The 21387-nt window shown below is 39.6% G+C and overlaps 1 protein-coding gene across 1 annotated transcript in view; it reads right to left on the bottom strand.

The window, feature by feature from the left end:
• Positions 1 to 21387, bottom strand: part of LOC121849180 — a 28302-nt gene extending 6915 nt beyond the window's left edge. The window contains exons 1-10 of the mRNA XM_042335045.1: positions 21223 to 21387; positions 19458 to 19540; positions 15848 to 15961; positions 14631 to 14750; positions 12102 to 12278; positions 10763 to 10921; positions 7586 to 7652; positions 5932 to 6098; positions 4671 to 4808; positions 761 to 879 (exon numbers count right to left, since the gene is read on the bottom strand). Of these exons, the coding sequence (XP_042190979.1) occupies positions 761 to 879; positions 4671 to 4808; positions 5932 to 6098; positions 7586 to 7652; positions 10763 to 10921; positions 12102 to 12278; positions 14631 to 14750; positions 15848 to 15961; positions 19458 to 19540; positions 21223 to 21273 (1195 nt within the window). The 5' untranslated portion in view covers positions 21274 to 21387. The remainder of the gene's footprint in view (positions 1 to 760; positions 880 to 4670; positions 4809 to 5931; positions 6099 to 7585; positions 7653 to 10762; positions 10922 to 12101; positions 12279 to 14630; positions 14751 to 15847; positions 15962 to 19457; positions 19541 to 21222) is intronic.

Raw genomic sequence — 21387 nt, 5'->3', positions numbered from 1 at the left:
TCCACCTCAACAGCTGGATTGGACTTTGGTTTAACATCTCATCCAAAGTACTGTATAATGACAATGTATAAGTACAATGAACTTACTTTTTTTTGTACATGATACTGCTGTTCATGTCATGATGTTAATGCCGATAATAAAACTACCACGTCTCGCCACTGAAAGTGCAATCACAAAATGGTGTTGGAAATTAAATTCCACAAACAGAAGTAATGGTGGTCTGTGATGAACAATGTGGTGAGAAATCGTTACTTTATTATGTTTCTCATCGACAGACAGGGCTGGTCTTAAAGCTCCAACATCCAGTTTATCCTTTCTGCATCCAGCTCTATTTGGTATGCAAAGTGCAGTAGTTCTCTTCAATTATATCCTGTACTCCAGACTGGCCCAGAGTTCTGCCCTTCCATCAACATCAATTACCAGTTATAACCCAAGGACCTTCAGGTAATTATAAGGAACATAAGGAAGTGTAAAATGAGAACAGGCCATTGAGTTCAGCAGATATTTCTCCAATACAGCATGCAAAATTTAAGGTATCCTGACTCTTCATACAACATTTAATCTCCTCGGAAAATCTCCTTACTATTCCTACATTGGAAATTTGACATTAAAGTTTACACCACAAAAGTTGATGAAATTACTGGCAGAGTCGAAAGTGTTAGCCAACAAACATTAATAAATATAATGTCAAGTTAGAGAATCTTGCCCTATTTATTACACTTTTGATTCACAGATTGTATCAAGTAAGAACATACAGTACCTGTTAAAGGATCATTAGGGCTGAGCATTGTTGTACAATGAACAGTTCCTTGGGAATTTATTCCCATTTGAGTTAAAAACTGCTGCGTTGGCACTTTCCATTTTCTCTCGGCATCTATTCTGCAAAAGAGTACACTATGATCAAAATCAGGAACAAATATGTTGGCTGTAACATTGCTTGATGGTAGAGATTGTCTTGAAAACATCACCCGTCTCCTTTCAAAGATATATATCTGGATAATGAGGCAGAATTTACAATATGATTTACATTTATACAGTGACTTTCATGTCAGAAGGATGTCTCAAAGCGCTTAGCCCTGCTGGGTGGACACCCGAGCTGGGGGTAGGAACTGAAGGGGATGAGGAGGAGAAAGATGATCGAAAGCACAGACAAACAGGTACATTCTTGGATGGGCTTGGAACGAGGGGAGTGAAGGACGAGTCGGAGATACTCTGGGATGAAGTTCCAGAGAGCGGGGCAGAATGGCTAAAGCCCACCTTCCGATGGTGGGGTGAACAGGACAGAGGACATGAAGCAAGCCGGTATTTGCTAAATTTATTCATAACATAGCAGTAACTATGAGTAAACTGTTGTAGTAGATGAATAAAATTGTCACTTTCTAAGACATCCAACACTTCATATATGCAACTGAAGCAAAACAAAATTCAAGAGTAAATTTGTGTGGGACAATATCATAATTCAAGGCAAGATATTTTGACAGATGACAGATTGTGTTATTTGAAAAGAGAAGATTTCTCCCAGGTGACTTGGCCAATCCCCAGACAAAATTGCTTATTTACTTCATAGCTGTTCATGGGATAATGCTGTGCATGAATCGGTTGCTGTGTTCACCTGAAAAATATACAATCACTCCACTTTACAGTGGATTCTGTGGATGCACTTTGAGGTGTTTTCACAATGTGATAAGGTGCCATATCAAAACCAATAATTATGATTAATAATATTAATAATAGTATTAATAATACTTACTGTCTAAATAAATTATACAACCTAGTGCAGTCATGTTCAATAATTGTACCCTCAGTGCAGTTTAGATTAAACAAGGTATTTGCAATTTAGTTGTGATTACTGCAGTTGATGAACTGTTACTAAAATACATAATTGCAACATAATGTATCGTTAAAAGCAGACAAGTTGCCAGATAATTGTCTCCAATTATTTTTGGCAGCTTATTGTAACATTTAGTTAATATCAAAGAAGATTATACAATATTTTGACATTTTATGACTGGTTCTGTTTTTTTAAATAAAATGTTTAAAATTGTAACATTGCATGTCAAATGTGAATATCAAACTCTGACTTTTGCAGTATCTCTTTAAACTCTACATTATTACTAGGATTGAGAATGCCAGCTGCGTTCTTCCATTCCCAAGTGGGCTGAGTTTTCAGTCTGCATTATTTTCAAAAATTGCAATTTGCAATGGTTGTGGTTTATTGTCTTTCTGAAAGATTTTCTGCCGTTTCTGAAGCCAGCTGCAGGCAGCAATTATAGCAATTACAGTTTCCAAAATATGCTAATCTAAGCTGCACCATTGGAGATGCTGAACAGCCCCCATAGGCGGAAAGGATAAAATGAAAGGATGGAGGACAATTTGCTTCAAGTCCCAATCGCCAGGTCAGGGGAACATATCACCTACACATCCTTTTGGATGGAGAATGATAAGTACAGTATATGGAGCAGAAGGCACTTGACACAGAATTCATGTTGGGTTCTTGCTCCTGATCCGTATCCAGTCATCCCATCCGGAAATTCTCTTGCAAGGTTATGTGTTTTTCATAACCTTAGGACAGATAGTGTTCAGAAAGCACAGTGTTCTTTATAAGCAATCTAAGCAATACATTCTTTGGGATAAAACATAACTCTGATATACACATTACACATTTTCAAGGTTTTGTATTTGTTAGCAAATCATACCAGCTAGCAAACGTACTCAGACACACATGGAATATAAAATATGTGCTTATGAACCAATATTTCTGAATAATACTGAAACTTTGGCAATCTCAAATGAACAGGCACATTGCCAATATTGCACATTGTCATTTCAATCCACAACTGTTTGTGGGACACTGCTGTGCGCAATTGGCTGCCGCATTTCACCCGCAAATATACAGTCAATTCACTTTACAGTCAATTCTGTGAAGCGCTTTGAGACGTCGAGAAGACGTGAAAAGCTCTATAACAAATGCAAGGATTATTATTATTATATAAAGATAACGTATGATTTGATGTCAGTTAATTATTTCTGTTAAAAGCACTACGTTTTCAAGGTTTTGTATTTGTTAGCAAATCATACCAGCTAGCAAATGCACTCAGACACACATGGGATATAAAATATGTGCTTATGAACCAATATTTCTGAATAATACTGGAACTTTGGCAATCTCAAATGAACAGGCACACTGCCAATGTTGCTATTAGCCTGGCTAATCATATCCTGTATGTTGAGAGAGCAAACAACCTCCTTTTAACAGTTTAAAAGAAACCAAAGCTGGATTAAGTGGTTGAGACTTGATGGTGGCCAGATATTCCATCAGCAGTAGTGGTGTGGAATACCCTCAGCCTGAGATGAAGACAAGTGAAAGCTTAATTCAGGAAGCCAAGTTTGTATTGCCAAATTAACAATGCTGTATTGCCCAGTGCCAAAAGAATTTGCAAAGTTTTATTTGCCGTATACTTTGTAGCTGGAGTTCTGCAACTCAATGGTTAGGAGCATCACCTCTCAAGCGGAGAGGACCAGGGACTGCAAAAAGATGTAGAAGAAACGGGATTGATTTGCAGCAGATCCAATGCAATGCTGGGGGTGTGGGGTTTGCATTATCTGAGGTGCCATCCTTCAGATGAGTGTTTCACGAGGACCTGTTTACCTGTCAGGTAGGTATGTGCTGAGTATGAGCTCAAACTGATACTAAATCGGTGGTTATTTTTGTCCAAAATGTGTGCAAATGGCTATGAATAGCAGCACAAACTTTGCTTTTTACACACCTTTAACAGCAACAAATTACATTTGTATAGCATCTTTCATTTTTGGGAGGACGTTCCCCAATACAAATAGGAAAATGTGTCAACACATCCCTCCATGTTATATGAGATGATGAGGCAAATGATGGCAATGATTTGCTACACTGCACTGTACTTGGGAGCAACATTCTGTTACATTAAATATTTTTTTAGTACTGTTAAAACACAATGAACACTGTGCAGTCATAGTCTTAATGCTATTTATCAACATCCAAACCTTTCCAGATAGAACATAAGCTGCAAATGAAAAATAAGTGTGTGTGATCCACTCTGAGTATAACAGATCAATAATTTAGGTGAATTAGTGTTCAAAAGCAGGATAAAGCAGAAGGAAGCCCTGAGATTCGGTTGTTGAAAATGTGTTAACCTTCCTTGGCAAATAAGTCCAGAGGGACAGGAGAAGGCTCAGGGAAGACTGGCTTTTCATAAACGTAGATATTGTACTGGCTTACTTAACATCACTTCCTGTGTGCCTACATAATATGTGCAAGAAGCATCACTGATATCACTTCCTTCGCAAATGACATCAGGAGCACACCCTGTGCGCATGTAGGAAGTGACATAAGTGTTGCTTCCGACCCACAGCACAGGAAGTCAACGAGTCAGTATTCTATGCCACGGCGTGTTGCTTCTGGTATAGGGTGGGTCACATTATACAAGCTTCTAAGTAGCCTTGTGTGAAACCGCAGGTTGTACTGATGGGGACATATCCTGTGTATTTACTTGTTCACGGAATATTTTACAGTATGACGGGAAACCTTTACCTAACAACTGGGGTGATAGAATTAGAGTTGCAGTACATCGATTAGTCTGCACAGTAAATGACTCCTTCAGTGTATCCCTTTTAACCCCAAAACATTTCCTCACCTCACCCAGAGGTTGTTGAAATCGTTTTTGTTCATTATAATACCCATGCTCTCGAGAGCTTCTTTCAGTTGCTTTGCTGTAATAGCTCCGCCAACTTCCAGACACGATGGTGGGAAATGTGCTTGCATTGCAAATCCCCTGAAAAAACAACACAAAGGGAGAGCAGTGAGTCAGACACAGATCGCTTGGCCAGTAATTTGTAACTTTGTAAGGTTATATTCCCCAGAGTACACGAATAGCCTTTTCAAGTCATTTGTTAAATTCCTTAGAGGAACTTCAAGGTGGAAGAAATCAAATATTTGTAATAAAAGTCCTGATCGTGGAAATGACTTGAATACCAGTGCCTGTAATGCTGTTAGATTGATTGTCTACAGCAAAAGCAGGTTTGAGATGCACCAAAAAACAATCTCCAATTTAAGGAATTCATTATTTATATAAATTTATGTAGACTGTTAAAGCACAGAAATGGCTATTCCAGTACAGCACTTAATAAGAGCTCCGAGACGCCGTCTGGCGTGAAGGGTGCTACATAAATGGAAGTTGTTGTTGGCGGAGTGCTGACTTGTTGGATGTGCCATCTCCGGGATGAGATATTATATCTGCTTGTTCTGTTACAGATATCTGCAACTGCAATATGTTGCAAAGTGATGAAGGGAACATCTCCGTAGATAGCAGGTAAAAATATTCTTGGGGGGGAGGACTGAGTAAAATTGAGTTAAAATGTTGGTCTCCTTTCAGACAGGTGAGCCGTTGGCTTGACTGACAGGTCAAGCCAACGGCTCACTTGTCTTAAAGGGGCCAATCAGAGTTGGTGACGACCTGATGAGCAGCCCACCAGACTGGAAATAGGGAAAGGGAGCAAGAGGGTCCTGTGAGTGCCTTGGGTTGTGGGTTTCTCGGAGGACTGGCTATTGTCCTCCTCATGGCTCAGAGCTTTCCTCTCCCAGCTTCCATTAAAGAAGGTAGATAGATTTGGGGTGTGGGTGGGAGCTCCCTCTATCCACCTGTCATGTGGTGTCCCCAGATAAAATTGGTCATTCACTTCAAGGCTGTTTGTGGAAGATTGCTGTGTGTAAATTGATTGCCAGCTACCTGCAAAGTAAATTCTTTACAGAAAAGAACAGTTTTCCTTAAATGTTTGGTCTAAGCGATGAGCATCATGAGGCAAATGAGACTGCTTGCAAGGAAATCTCCTGTTGGTCTATTACATTTCCAAATCATTTGAGAATTCAAATAACATTTCAGCTGCAAGCTGACCTACCTTTCATGCATTTTCTGTTTAAGTAAAGTAAAATCATTTTTGATGCTTTCTTCAAGCTTGCCTGATGATTTCTGTTGCAGAAAACTAGTCTTGGAATTCTGTAGCATAGTGTCATTATCTTGCAATTGCTTCAGAGTTGTCAGTATCATCCATTTATTTTTCATTACCTATGGGACAAAAGAACAATGCAAATTTTTAATCATAGATACTTTAATTGTAAAAACATACTGAAGCAAATACTCCCTGCTGAGGTTAACTTCCTTTAATACTGCTCTCCCATTCAGCTTAGGTATCGGGACATTCTGAACCTGTGGACTCTCACCTTTCAATGTGCTTATGTGCCTACACTTTCTGTTTGTCCCACTCCTCATCTGAAACGTTGCTGAATGTTAATAGACCCCCTACCCTGTTGCTAATCCTTTGCTTGACTTGTCAAGGTTTGTGCCTGTTAGCGACAGCTCTTATCTATAGGTGATTTGTATCCAGGCTCTTTAAGCGATTGTGAATTGCAAATTAACCTACTCCAATTGGAGCCATCATTGCAGTAAATTTCCCCTTTCATGCTGTTAGGAATGATGGAGAATCACTTCCAGTTTCCAATTCTGCGAGCAGATTAATTGGATTTATGCTGTCCCTATGAATCAAATAGTTTTAAATAGTTTCCCCCATTTTGAGCAGCTGAGTGAGTCCAGCTCTACGGTTTGATGAAATTTGATTGGCGATGCATGCAGACAATTTCAACCTCCAAACCTTTTAAAAATGAATCTTGAGCCGGATTTTTCAAGATAGGAACCGCAATTTTTTAGTCTAAATGTGTAACATATGTGGGGCTAGGAATGGAAGACAAACAGATGGGGAGCATGGTTTTAAATTGTTCTGTGTTGTTTGCATTGATACACAGCAGTGCAAATTGCTCTTTTCAATGTAGTTTCACCAATTGCCAAAAATGACCTTGCAATCGTTTACCGCAGACTTGATTTGTACAGAATTTCAGCATCAATTCAAAGCCATTTTGTATTGAATGAATGCTCAAAGGATAGTGTAAATGGAACATTAGTGAACTTAATTGATGTATTCACAGTAAGTTCCAAACTTGTGTCCAATATAAAAAGAAGCTTCTTCTTCATCATAAGTGATTCAATGCACGACTGTATCCCAAGTATTTTTAAACTATCAGGTAGAACAACGCTTTCAGATGCACTGAGACAAAAGAACAAGAGGATAGATTTCGGAACCCAAAGGACAATTTCAAGCCATATACCAGGAAGTATGTCTTTACCCAGAGGGTAATTAACAATTGGACCAGGTAACCAGGAAGGGTGGTTGAAGCCAAGGCACTGGGATCATTAAAAGACAGCTTTGAGATGTCAAATGCACGGATTGTTATTATTATTAAAACTGTGATGGAAAGACAGTAAGGTGAGTGTTCTCGAAGATGTGATCAAATATTCTGAAGGGCCTTCTTTATTCAAATCTCTCTTGCAAAATAAAACTAAGACACAGGAAATGCTCCCCTCCCCCAATCAATCTCAGTGCAGTAATTTCTTCTTCTAAATAATCGAGGTACTGCTTCTTAATACTAGAGTTCACAGTGAGTTCCACAGTGATTTCCAATCTCCTAACACCTTATTTCCTTTACATGTGCTTTTCTTACCTTAGTTTCCTGGAAACAGCCAACAAAGTCAACAAAGGAAATGCGTGATAGTCCAACAATTCCTAAACTATGAACAAATATAGGAAACAAATGCAGTCTAATTATCAAGAACATTTCATTCATTCTCATGACTGTTTGAAACTTGGTCCAATAGCTGTGTTAAATCTGTGAAAAATCTTTTCAAAATGCTGAAAATGCATTGCTGAAGGATCTTCAGAAAGGATGATGCTATAACACCCTTTACAGCAAAGCTGGTTAAATAATTTCTCAAATGTTACATTATATCTAGAAGTTTATGTTTAATTCCAAACAGTAAGAATGGGCATATATAATCTTTTACAGAACAGCCCTAAATACTTAACTGTACAAATCTCATGATCCAATTTAAAACAAAATCCGTTGCTGTGTTTACACCAGCTAAAGATTATGGATTCAAAAATTTGTTGCTCTTCTAGCTAATGCCCTTAGGAAGTCATTGTGAATGTACAATTAAACTGGTGACATGACCTCTCTCCCTTTCCAGTTAAGGAGCCGTTTATGCTAAAATCATGGTGTTTATCATTTGCCACCTAATATTAACAATGGTTCCCTTTTAAGACATCCAAACCACGTGAATAAAACATTTTAACCCAATGTAAAATTCATGAAGGCAGCCCAAGATGGAGCATAAACATCACCTTTGAAATAAATATTTGATATTGCCTTGGCAGCTCTCTTTCATCTAGTCTGTTATATGCAGGTCATTGGAGATGTTATAAGACTTTATAAGGCATGTTTAATCTTCAAAACAAAAATGGCAAATCTTCCATGTCTCCATGTTAGGGCAGAGAAGCTTGTGCCCTGAGAGCTGACCAAATTCCTTAATGTTTCATTAAATACTGATGCATAAAGTGATGGGGCGAGCTGTGTACAGTGTTGTCACTCTGGTGTATATGTTGTGTTCCCTCCTTGCCGCCTGTAATCCAGGGATGTCAGGATTCGGTTGAATTCATACCACCAGGGTTTTTATGGTAAGGGGATGGGGTACCTCAGCCTGATCTCTCATTGAGCGTCCTCCCTCCCTATAAGTGAGTTTGTTTTTTGCTGACAAAAGAATTTGCATCCATTCACATGGCACAGCCTTCAATACATCAAGCTTGTGTCAATACACCAACACACCCAATCTAAGGTGAGCTCAAGGGAGAAGCCTAAATGTATAAGTTGAATCTTTGAAAATGCATTTTTCCAAGTGTAGGCACAGACATACCAGCAAATTCAAAGAACGGTACCTCTCTCCTCAAGCAACCGAATCGTACAAACATTTTACAAAATATGTCTCATCATGTAAAGGGTTGAAAAATAATTTTAAAAAAATTGATAATAAAAAATGCAAATTTCTATCAGGGTGAGGGGAGGGAAGGGAGGGAGAGAGGAGGGGGAAATGGTCAGGGTGAGGGGAGGGAAGGGAGGGAGCGAGGAGGAGGAAGAGAGTCGAGAGGGGAGCTGAAGGCACGGTCAAAGAGAAAGGTTTTGAGACCGGCCTTGAAGGAGGAAAGGGAGGAAGCAAGGCGAAGGCACTGGGGGATGGAGTTCCAGAGCCTCGGGGCTGAGAGGCTGAAGGCCCGACCACCGATAGTAGGGCGGTTGGGGCGGGGGACGTGGAGCAGACCGGAGCCAGAGGAACGGAGGGTACGGGCAGGTAGGTAGGGGGATAGTAGGTTGGAGAGGTAGGAGGGAGCAAGGCCGTGAATGGCCTTGTAGGTGAGGATGAGGATCTTGAAATCAATCCTCTGGGGGATGGGGAGCCAGTGGAGGCGAGCGAGGGTGGGAGTGATGTGGTCCCGAAGCCTGGTGCGGGACAGTACACGAGCTGCAGAGTTCTGAATGACCTGCAGCTTGTGGAGGGAGGGCCGGGAAGGCCGGCGAGGAGAGAGTTCCCATAGTCCAGCCTTGAGGTGACAAAGGCGTGAACCAGGGTTTCAGCAGCGTGAGGGGTGAGGTAGTGCCGTAATCTGGCGATATTCCGGAGGTGATGGAAGGCGGTGCCAGTTGTGGTGCGGATGTGAGGGAGAAAGGACAGCTCAGGGTCGAACAAAACGCCGAGGTTCCTGACTGGCTTTGAGAGGTGGAGAGTGCAGCCTTGGATGCTGATGGTGTCAGCGCCTGAGGTGCGGAGGCGCTGACGTGAGCCAATCAGGAGGGCCTCGGTTTTTCGCACGTTGAGCTGAAGAAAGTTGTCTCTCGTCCAGGACTCGATGTCGGACAGGCAGGCTGTCAGGACATCGGTGGTCGTGGAGTTGAGAGTAGAGGAGGAAAGGTAGAGTTGGGTGTCATCCGCATACATGTGGAAGTTAACCCCATGTTTGCGGATGATGTCACCGAGGGGGAGCATATAGAGGGTGAAGAGGAGGGGACCGAGGACAGAGCCCTGAGGGACACCACATGAGACAGTACGGGGGGTGGAGGAGAAGCCATTCGTTGAGACGAAGTGAAGACGGTGGGAAAGGTAAGAGCTAAACCATTCAAGGACAGTGCCTTGAAGGTTGAGGTGGGAGGACAAGCGGTGGAGTAGGATAGCGTGGTCGACCGTATCGAATGCTGCCGATAGGTCGAGGAGGACGAGGAGACAGAGGGAGCCCTGGTCACAGATAGTCAGGATATCATTGGTGACCTTGACCAGGGCAGTTTCTGTGCTATGAGCAGCACGGAAACCTGACTGAAGGGGTTCAAAAAGAGAATGGGTGGAGAGGAAAGAGCGCAGTTGGGAGGCGACAACTCTTTCCAAGACCTTGGAGAGAAAGGGGAGGTTGGAGATGGGCCGGTAGCTTGATAGCTGCGACGCATCAAGGGAGGGTTTTTTCAGGGTGGGCGTGATGATGGCAGTTTTTAATGGAATGGGGACAGAGCCAGAGGAGAGGGACAGGTTTATGATGTCAGTGATGTGTGGGGCAAGAAAATGGAGCTGGGAGATAAGGAGTGGAGTGGGGATGGGGTCAAGGGAGCAGGTGGTTGGTTTTAGGGATAGGAGACACTTTTATTGTAAAACACACTTTTATTGTAGTAACCTTTCAAATGTTGTGAAATCTAGATACTACATTGTGTGATTTGGTACACTTTATTGATAAATTCAAAAACAATGCGAAATGCTAAAACTAACATTAAGGCTTTTAGTGAAGCATGTAAAAGTTTAATGGTAACTTTACTTCCTGTAATGGACGTTGTTTCTGAGCGTGGCTGTATCTGGCAAGGTCTCCTCCAAATCTTTCTATGTAGCGTATTCTATCCACACGAATATTCTGATCTTTCAGCCGTAGAGAGAATCTGGCTACTTCTTCCTTCAGTTCACATGTGCTAGGTCTATATTGAAAAATGTTTCATATTAATACCATTAACATATAAGCATTATACATTAGATACTGTTATACATTAGCCACCTACAACAACAACAACAAATTACATTTGTATAATGCCTTTCATATCGGAAGCACGTCCCAAGAGGCTGGACAATCTGTGTATCGGAGCCGAGCTGGGGGTCAGGATGGGGGAGGGTGGAGGGCGGGAGGGGGAAGGAAGGTGATCGAAGGCACGGTCGAAGAGGAAGGTCTTGAGATGGGTCTTGAAGGAGGTAAAAGAGGGGAGCGAGGCGGAAGGACTGCGGGACGGAGTTCCAGAGAGCGGGGGCAGAGAGGCTGAAGGTCCACCCGCCAATTGTGGGGCGGGTGAGGCGGGGGACTTGAAGCAGGTCAGAACCCGCTGAGCGAAGGGAGCAGGCAGGTTGGTAGGGGATTAGCTGTTCGCAGAGTTAGGGGGAGCGAGGCCATGAAGGATCTTGAACTGTATCCTCTGTGTGATGGGAAGCAGTGGAGTCGGGTGAGGATGGAGGGGTGTGATAGGGTCACAATCACCGAGATCATAATCAAGAGTTAATTATCCAGATGAAAGGCCTGATGTTCAAAAAAGACTACACAGTACAGCGTTAACTTTAAATAATAATATTAATAACACTTACAACTGATGTGGAAATTGAATGTGAAACTACTAGTCGCTGAAAATATGGAAGTCTTGTAGAATTAGTATCAAGGATGGAAATCCTTGAGAAGCTTTTACGACTGCTCCCAGATTGGTGGAAGCCGATTCGATAACAGCTTTTAAGCGAGAAGTAGATAATTATTTGGGGAGGACAAGTTTGCAGGGCTATGAGGAGAGAGTGGGGGAGTGGGATTGATTTGGAAGCTCTTTTCAAAGAGCTGGCACAGGCACGATGGGTTGAATGGCCTCCTTCTGTGCTGGATAATTCTATGATTCTATGATGATGAAGTCACAGATTAAGATGTTCTTCATCCACAAGAATGTGCAGCAGCCAAAGCCAAACAGAGCCAAACATATCCCGACTCCAGACCAGACTGCAGGCACCTCTTTCAAAAGTAGGCAGAGGGAGCAGATGTCAAATCAAGGAGGTGAGGAGATTGCAATTGTGCACCTTAACATGAGAAGTCATCCCATCATATGAAACATCCCACAGAGTTGTTGAGCTCACCTATCTTGGAAGAGAAGAAGGAATTTGGGGTAGTCAACCAAATTGTTTTCCAGGTAGCCAGCTTTGTTCACAATGGTGTCAAGTTGATCCTTCGTCAGTTGAATTTGGAAAACCTTTTCAAGGATTTCCTTAAATTCGTGGTAACTGACAGTCTCATGGTCAGAAATGTCAGCTTTTCTACAAGTAAAGGGTGAATCGATTATTCCTTTACAAACATTCCTAAAATAAACTGGAAATGTAAGATTCATTAAATTCCCAATAGTTAACAAGCCCACACTTCAGAAAATCAGGTTTTCTGCCAGGAGCAGAGAAATAGCTACAGGAACAAATCGTGAACCTGCTACCAATGTTGAAAAAGCATTTGGAAAATAATACTTTTGTTTTAGAAGGTACAACGTTACTGTGCTACAAATATCTCAATGTGCCTTGAAAATGATTTACAATACACATAAAAATACTGATTTACTTGTTCCATGGATAGCAACAAAATATGATTCCTATTTTGCATGGTTGGCAAAAACCTAATCATTTAACACGCATAATAGTGCAGATATGTAAGATTAGATTACTCAGTACTATTAGCTCTCCACTGTACAATTGCCATTACCATTTCAAAAAATAACACTTAAGTCCTGTTGGCCCTTGTTCACTATAGATCGGGCTGATGCAATCAGTCAATACTTTCTATTTGATTAAATATATCAGTTCTTACTATATTTTGGGAGAAAATGACTACAGGTATTAAGAACACAAGCTTCTATCAATGGTTTATGGCATAATTAACCATTTTAAATAAGTAGAAACGGTAAAGGTTGTGTTACAATAAGAATCTCGTATGTTTAAACTTGTGAGCTCGTGTGTACAATCTTGTTGAATCCAAAACGTCTTGATTTATCAAACATGCATTTAGTTTTCATTCATTTCAGATCTTATCACAGACTATCTATTTGTATAATTTTATGTTGGATTAATTTAAAGGAGCCTCATCATCTTTCACCGTTATGTATTCATACCAGATTAACTGACATTTGACATTCACTTTGAATGTAAGACAGATATTTAAACACATTCACAGAACATACTGGAAATGTACAGACACAAGTCAAAGAAAACAATAGGTAAAAACGTTGGAGAGAGTAGTCTGTATTTAAACTATTGTGGAGTTTTTTTTGACCCTTCATATATTTCCAGGGCTGGGCAAAAACTGTGGCATTGGTTCATCCAACGCATAACGATGGATATTTGCATGACTTCAAGGGCCATCCTGACCTTCTAGAATTCTACTCAATACTTTCATCTTCCTGACGGGGTGATCCTTTTCTGGTGAGTCATATGGATCTATGAATGTCTGTGTGTGTGTGTGGGGGGGGGAGGGGGTGTGCGGAGATTAATACCCTGCTTTAGCGCCCACCATTTCTAGATAAGGGCTCGTTGCTTGGGTCTTCGCCGAAGAGTTTTCCTCGGGAATCCAAAAGTGATCATGACAATAATTTTGCTTCTGTAAGGTATTTCGGTAGTTTTAGTAATACCAGTAAATGAAGTTGCTGATGCAAAAATTGTCAGCACACTGGTGCAAATCATAATCTACATGAGGGACATGTTGACGTCCATTTGGACCTACAGAGAAGATTTTGATTTAAGAACAAAGCGTCTTAGTGAAAGTGCTACCTTAATTACCAATATACCATTTCAGGATTATCAAGGATTACATGCCTCATCCAGGGGTAAATCCTCAGTGCTGTCTATCATTTGTTGAATATTAAAATAGTAAGATTGTTTTCTCATCACTGAGTGGTATATTGATTACATTTTGTAGGATTACATTTCAGGAAAAAATACAATGACATAGTAAAGGTGTCGATTCTCTGTGAAAGTCATAGATACAATTCTTCAATATTAATTAAAAATATGCTAAAATAATTTAACTTTCCCTAGCTTTTCATCACACCATTGCACATTATTAGAATAACATGAAACTTTTTGCAAATAATGAAGTTTAACATCAGTAGAAAACAGAATTTCAATGACAGTGTGTTGAAAGAGGTACAGTTCCATTTCTAAGGTCTTGGTGGAAACATGAAGCATTGTCCCAAAGGAAATCACACCCGGGATTATCAAGGTATGGTAAAGCTGTTTTAACGCAATGCTTGGATTAAATCCCAACCAACGGGTTGTGTTGGCCAGTCAGTGCTTTCGCATTTACTGCACTGGTGTATAGCTGTTGGCTGGCTTCAATGATAAGGCTTTACTGACACTTCAAAACGCTGATCAACATGAGGGAAGCCAACTTAGCTGACGACTGAGTAATATGTGTGAGGAAGCTCTTACCTCCCATATGGCCAGCAGAGAAAAAAATAGCTCCACAACACAGTAACAAAACCAACTTATTTTGCCTTTGCAGTAAAAGCTGTTTAAGGAAGTCTTGCAGGATATGAAAACAGATGTAAAGAGCGAGCAATCAATTTTGAAGATACTTGGAACAAGTTTTTTAATTCTCTAAAATACCTTTGTAAACATAAAAAGAGCTACCTGAATGCTGTCAACAGTTGAAGGAAAAGCCTGTGACACTGTTTTAACAAGCAAACCTCAGCTTCAGAAGCCGTCAGACCATCTTTATAGACTCGGGGATTTTCACCATCAGCATAAAGCCTGGAAAAGATGAGGGAAACGGGAAACCTGTCAGCAAACTTTCACCTATCACCAATGATTGCGTCTGTCTTGTCTATGTGTCTATCTATCTGTCTGTAATGCTGTAAAACCTTCATTAAACTTTAAAGCGCTGTAAACCTTACAAAGGGAACATTTTAGAAGTTGCCCAGAAGTAGGTAAATCTATATTATCGATTTTCTCCATTTCACTTTTGATTTCTCCTGCAAATATTTAGTACTTGATAGTGTTGAGTGTTAATGTAAGATTACACACATATTTTGATACTATTGCCATTTTGTTGTTGGAAATGTATTGCAGGTGACACCACACCATTACAATATATTAGACATAGACAAAACCTAATGTGGGAAAGGAGCTGGAGCCAAGCTTCCACCTAAACATGAGAGTCTGTAGTGTTCAAAGTACTCGTCCCACTAAAAAATCATCTGCATAAGATTCTGTAGCCTACTTGTACTAACAAATCCTTGCTTTGTTCCAAGCACTTTCGCTTTGGGTTCCAGGCTGCTTAGTATTTGTGCTATGGGGAGAATTCCTGGGCATCCTAGAGTAGCTTTATTATAGATTAATGTAGTTGTATGTGTGTCTGGACATGTATGACAGATGATCAGGAACTGCCTGATTTGAAAGCACAGACATGAGGAGTGTGTAACAATATTAAACACATGATGTAGTTTCCTGGTATCATGTAAGCTCAGATCACCTCTCCAGCTGGATCATTGAATCCTCTGGGAAGCATCTGTCTGTTCTCTATAACATACACATACATCATTGGAGCAGCTTAACAGCTGGGGAGGAGATGGCCCCATGAACGCACCAAAAGCAAGGATTCCTTGCTACAGATGGAATACATTAAATAGGAATATTTTATTTTTCAGTGGGAAAGTTTGAACAGAACATGTTCTCCTTTGACTTTCCTTCTTTTTAACAACTGACAGAGTTCATACACACACACACACACATCACTGAACCACCTCACCATGTTTCCACCATTTCTGGCATTATTAGAAGGCTGTCTACTGTTTGGAAAAAGGTATTTGCAATGCCCTTACCATATATATTTTGTTTGCAGAAATTACCTGTGATTTAGTTTTGGAAGCATCTTGTTGAATAGACTTAGATTTGATCTGCTTTGCAGTTTTTCCACAAATTTTAAGTAGTCCACAAGCCCATCTCTCCTTTTCAAATTAAACCTAAGTAAAAGATTAAAAAGCAATGAATTATGCAAAGTGACTTCCACTTTATTTGTTCTAATTTTTTATAGTATATTTTAGGAGTTTAAAATGCTGCTATTTTATTTTTATTTGAGCATTTAATTTACTGCTGTAACATTTTAAAAAGTAACATTTTCTTGCCAAGAAATACACTATTACATACATTGTCAACGCTTCCAATTTTTTTCTTCAATTTATTATGGACTATAAACTACACCAAAGTCAGATTTTCACATTGTAAAAATATTATGAATCATGAATAAAATAAATAAGAGGCAGTAGGTCCCACTTTCAGAACTTGTTAAGAGATTTGGAATATCATTCCTGCAGGTTTTAAGTCAAAAGCTACAGAGCGCTGTGTTCCGTGTTGGAGTTGTGTTCCGTCATATATCCATGATAATATTTATGTTCTTGTGATTCTTTGCATGTAAAATTTCTAATTTGAATCAGAGATTAGACCCGAAACCTGCATTATAACAAGGTTTCCTTGCATCTATTGGTATGTGGAGAATAACTCCTACATCACTAGGACTTAAACTTAAGTTCTGCTGCATCACGTAATAAAAAAATAAAATAATCCTTGCACTTGATGTATCATCTTTCAAGTCAAGGGGACTTCTCAAAATGCTTCACGGGATTTACTGTACAGTGTATTGACTGCACTTTGTAGGCAAATGTGAAACAAACATTTCTCTCACTAACAAAGAATATAAAGTGAAGTCTTGGTACATTCCTGTTAGGGCAAGGACAGCTAAAAAAATCAATCTCATCATTTCCTCATGTCAGCCAATTGTTATGTAGCAGCAAAGTATTTATTGGTTTTAAAGGGTGATTTAACCCAGACTATTCGCTGCTGGGATGTTGCTGATGCCCTTTGTATAAGCAGGGAAGAAAAGTGCTTGGTAAAGGAAGAGCTCAGAGATCGCACAGCAAGCAAAACGGCTAACAACAGGGAAAGAATAAAGATCAAAGGCCACAACGCTTCTCTCACTATTCCTCCTAAATAATCTTCCTACCTATAATCATCCTGTGGCAGCATCCCAGAGGATTTGCTCTCTGTAACCAATTTATGCTGCACTGTATGTGATTCTATCTATTATACAAGACACAATAGAAATCTGCATTTAAAAAAAAGTGTAATGCCTTTACACATTCCTATTTGTGGGTATTAAAATTCCTATTCTTGGATATTCAATAACTATTACCATTGCAAGATGCTCCCCGCCAGTGCAGTTTCAGTTCATCCAAGTCTGTTAATGATGGCTGTTGACCTTCTGCTACAAAGTGCCTTGGGACTTCCCCACAACGTGAATAAATGTAATTTTGTATTATATTGTAAAGTGCAATTTATCATTGCTACCAACAGTCCAGTCTCCACCATTTGGGATCCATAGAAAAAGCCCATATGCATTTTGGTTTTAAGGAATAAAATGTGTTTGGTTTAAACAAACTTTGTTAAGGAATCTTATATTAGATTCAGGAGTGCAGGAATGCCAGGAGAAGCACACATTATCTGTTGATGGGATCTACTTATATTGACCCGTTTATACAGCTTGACATTGCTATACAATTTGAGGCCAGAGGAGTATCAGCCCTGATGACTACAACTGAGATCGGTTGGAAATGAACACACTCTGGAGTTCTCAAACCCCCTGGCTCTTGCCAACTGACATCTAATACTTTCCGGAATTAGGTAAGCAGGATGCATCCCTCCTGGGAGAGAGTGCGCATTCGATTCCAACAATCTTTCTCTGGGATTTGCATATGTAGGTGAGATACGTGGAAATCTCAACTTGGTTTGGATACTCTTAAGCATGGTGATGGGTCTTTGCATGTGTCAAGACACCCGGCTGACAAAAACAGGAATGTAATTTAAGTAAATTAGAATTTAAATCTTACCGTTCATTGTGGAGATGGCTAGAGTAAAGTACCAGTGGTTTACTGCAGAGTACTGCATGTTTAATATTAGACCGTATGTTATGCGAGGTTGCAGATTTTTGAGGTAATATCGGACCACTTAGATAACGTGGAATAGACTTTCAAATCATGCTGAGGAATTTAAATTGTACAAATACAACTTGACAGCTTGTGTATCAAAATGGTATAACTCATCAATCACAATATGGCCGAACTCCTTGTTCATTTCTTCTGAGAAGCTGTGTTTGCAAAATATGCTTTTTTGTGCAAGTTTGAACATTAATAAATTAGTGCAGCTGGGATGTGTGAAACAAACTCCCCAGGTGCAGAATGTTCAACAGCAAACCAGCAACGGTACATTTATCATATACGGTGGCAATAAGGGCATTCTACCCAGTGTAACCAGACACATTATTGTGTTACTGGTGAAATACAATTTAGATTTCCATAGCGTATTTCTTGTCGGAAGGATATCTTAAAGCACTTACAAAACAATAATATTAAAATATTACAAAATCCATGTTCCAGTCCTGTAAAAATATAGTTTGAACCTGCGTTTCACATCTTCCTTTTAAATAAGATGTTTTTAGAACCCTCATTTAATGCTGTTTTGGTAAAATATCTTTGATATGTGCTGAATTGTCAGTACATTAGAGCCAAAAGTGCAACATAACATTGCTAGTGCAGATCATTACCAATGTAAGTGAGACGACCTCCAAGGGAAAGCCTTGCATCGATTCTGCTTCAGGCAGGTATTTACGAATCTGGCCATTTGAATTGCTCTCCTATTGTTAGCAACTAGAAAGAGAGGAATGTCCCCAGCAGTTCTTGGCAATCTGAAAGATCTCACTTTCTGAGGCCACACGTACAGAGATCAGCTACACAAAGTTATGTGAGCAGCAAATGTAAATATGGTTATCCATTCACATCCCTGTAAATTGTTTTGGGCACTCCACCAACATGTTCAGTGTAACAAAGGATTAAATCAATTCCAGCCCTTGTAACATCATCATTGTTGAAAACTATGACAACATTATTCGATAATATGATATCCATTGTCAATAACCCAATGTCAGCATCAATTCACTATCCTATTATACAAGCTCCCAGCCAAAGGATTCCCTAAATGGATCGTGAACTGGTGAAATAGTGAGTGACTCAAACAGGGGCAGATACCCGACCCTTGCTCAAGCATGAAATAAAGTATGCTTGTCATCCATTTAGACTCCAGACAAATTAAGTCTGATTGTAAGAACAGGATCATACGTTTATATAGAAATTGTTCTGTGCAAGTGCAGCACTGTCTCATTGACGGTGCAGTTGACCCAGAGAGCTTTAATCAGACTAGTTGTCCCTTTCACATGGCAGAAGTTGGGAACTGATGATGCAAAGAATCATGGCCATAGATCTATGTCAAACAATTGAGTGCCAATTCTGGCTGCTAATACAATACAAAATTACATTTGTAAAGCGCCTTTCACATCAGGAGGACATCCCAAAACGCTGAACAGTCAGGGATTAGGACCCGATTAATATAATAATTGCACTCTTGCAATACCTGGCTAACAGATGCTCCAAATCCATTGCGTACATGGGATTCCTCAAGTTAGCCAGTGCATGCCGAAATGCTGTCTTGCTAATCTGAAATTATAAAGCGTGCAATTATGTTTCAATCATTTAATTATAATTATAATCATTTGATATTGCACCTTTCATGTTGGGAGGAAGTCTCAAAGCACAGCACAAGATTCATTGCATATATTTGTAAGTGAATGTGCCAGCCAATTTGGTAATGTGTCCACACAGCCATGTTGGTTAGGACACGGGATTATGTATTTTAAGACGCACTATTCTTTAAAATATTCTAAGAATACAAAACTTCAAGATTTAATATATCTCCTTTGAATTCTTCCTTCCTCTGTCAGTTTTGGAAGAGGAATACAATGTTTTTGTTGGTTGGAAAGCAGCTTTAAAGTCTAATATTACAATAAAAATGTCCAAACTCTGAAGACAGGACTTTGAACTTGCAGTCTTGGCCCACACTCCAATGCAGTGCTGGAGTTGTGATACATGGTTAGAGCTGTCAGATGGGATGTTAAACCAAGATGCCGTCTAGCTGTTCAGGTGGATGTTAAAGATCTAATGGCACTGCTTGAAAAAAGAAGGGAGTTTCTTCTGCTGTCCTGGCCAACAGTCCCCCAAATAAAATTGCTCACTCACTTCATGGCTGTTTGTGGAACATTGCTATGCACAAAATGAATGCTACATTCATCTGGTCACTACATTTCACAGTAAAATCCTGTAAAGTGCTTTTAGACGTCATGACAACATGATATGGCACTATATTAAATGCAAAGATTATTATAACATCAGAAGCAGGAAGCTCACACAAGCACATGAGGGGTTACTCGTAGTAGTAATGCAAAATATTTAATTCATAGCCTGTTCTGAGGTTGCATAAGTACAATTAAATATCACATACAATATATTCAGCCAATAATCTCAAGATTTATCCACCCACTTTGCATTTTCTTTATTGTATTCAATTTATTATTGCTTGATCATTCTCTTAGGTCACTCTTGCCATATAAAATTCTAAGCCCTCTGCTATTATTCCTCTGTCAAAATAGTACTAGTAGTCTGCGATTAATCGCTCTTCAAATTTCTTTTCCTCCCTGTGGAGGAAGTGTATAGCTTTCACTTGACACCTTCTCCTGATCTGGGTTGGCTGAGTTTGCACATTTAGCAATGTGAGGAATTATGGTTATGAATCGGTGACCCAGAAATGTATTGTGCTGGCAAACCATTCAAATTTTACTCAATTGGGGCTATACTACAATAGAGAATAAGCAGAATTCCCACTCCATCCAGCCCAAAGTAATTATGAAGGGAAGAAATTCTAAGTGTTATTGCAGAGTTATTCTACTGATTGCATATCTACTTAGATTTTATTAAAGTTATTCTATTACACAGAGACTTAATGCTACTAGTGATAGTGAGTTATTGCTGTATTTCCACATATTAAAATCAATCCAGGGATCGCTAATATTATCAATAACATAAATAACAGTAAATAATGATTTTGTGCACCGAAAACTGTAGTCTTTACTGTATTATATGACTAAAGTACAGTGGCATCGTACAATATTTAAGAATTCCTTGCTCGTAATTATTATTCATCACATAATCACGTTGTTTCACTTACAGTAACATACATGACATTAATTCCAACTTTTAAAAAATTTGTTTAAAATTCCAAACTTATTGTGAATTGCAGCATTCAGCAGTGAATTTCTTCGAGGTCGAAGTATTCATTTACTTACCTGACAGGTCTCCTGCTTGTCATACTTTGCAAATTCATGTAGAATAATCATACAGGCTTCGTCTAACTGCAACAATAAAGGAGGTAATTGGAAAAATACTGTAAGTTAAAAGTAAGTTTTACTGTAAGTTCACCCTGCTTTTTCAAATCAATTATCTATTATACC

This window comes from Callorhinchus milii, unplaced genomic scaffold (assembly GCF_018977255.1).
Source record: "Callorhinchus milii isolate IMCB2004 unplaced genomic scaffold, IMCB_Cmil_1.0 Scaffold5, whole genome shotgun sequence".
NCBI classification, from domain to species: domain Eukaryota; kingdom Metazoa; phylum Chordata; class Chondrichthyes; order Chimaeriformes; family Callorhinchidae; genus Callorhinchus; species Callorhinchus milii.
The sequence above is the reverse complement of the archived record's forward strand: the minus strand, read 5'-3'. Positions and strand labels throughout refer to the sequence as shown.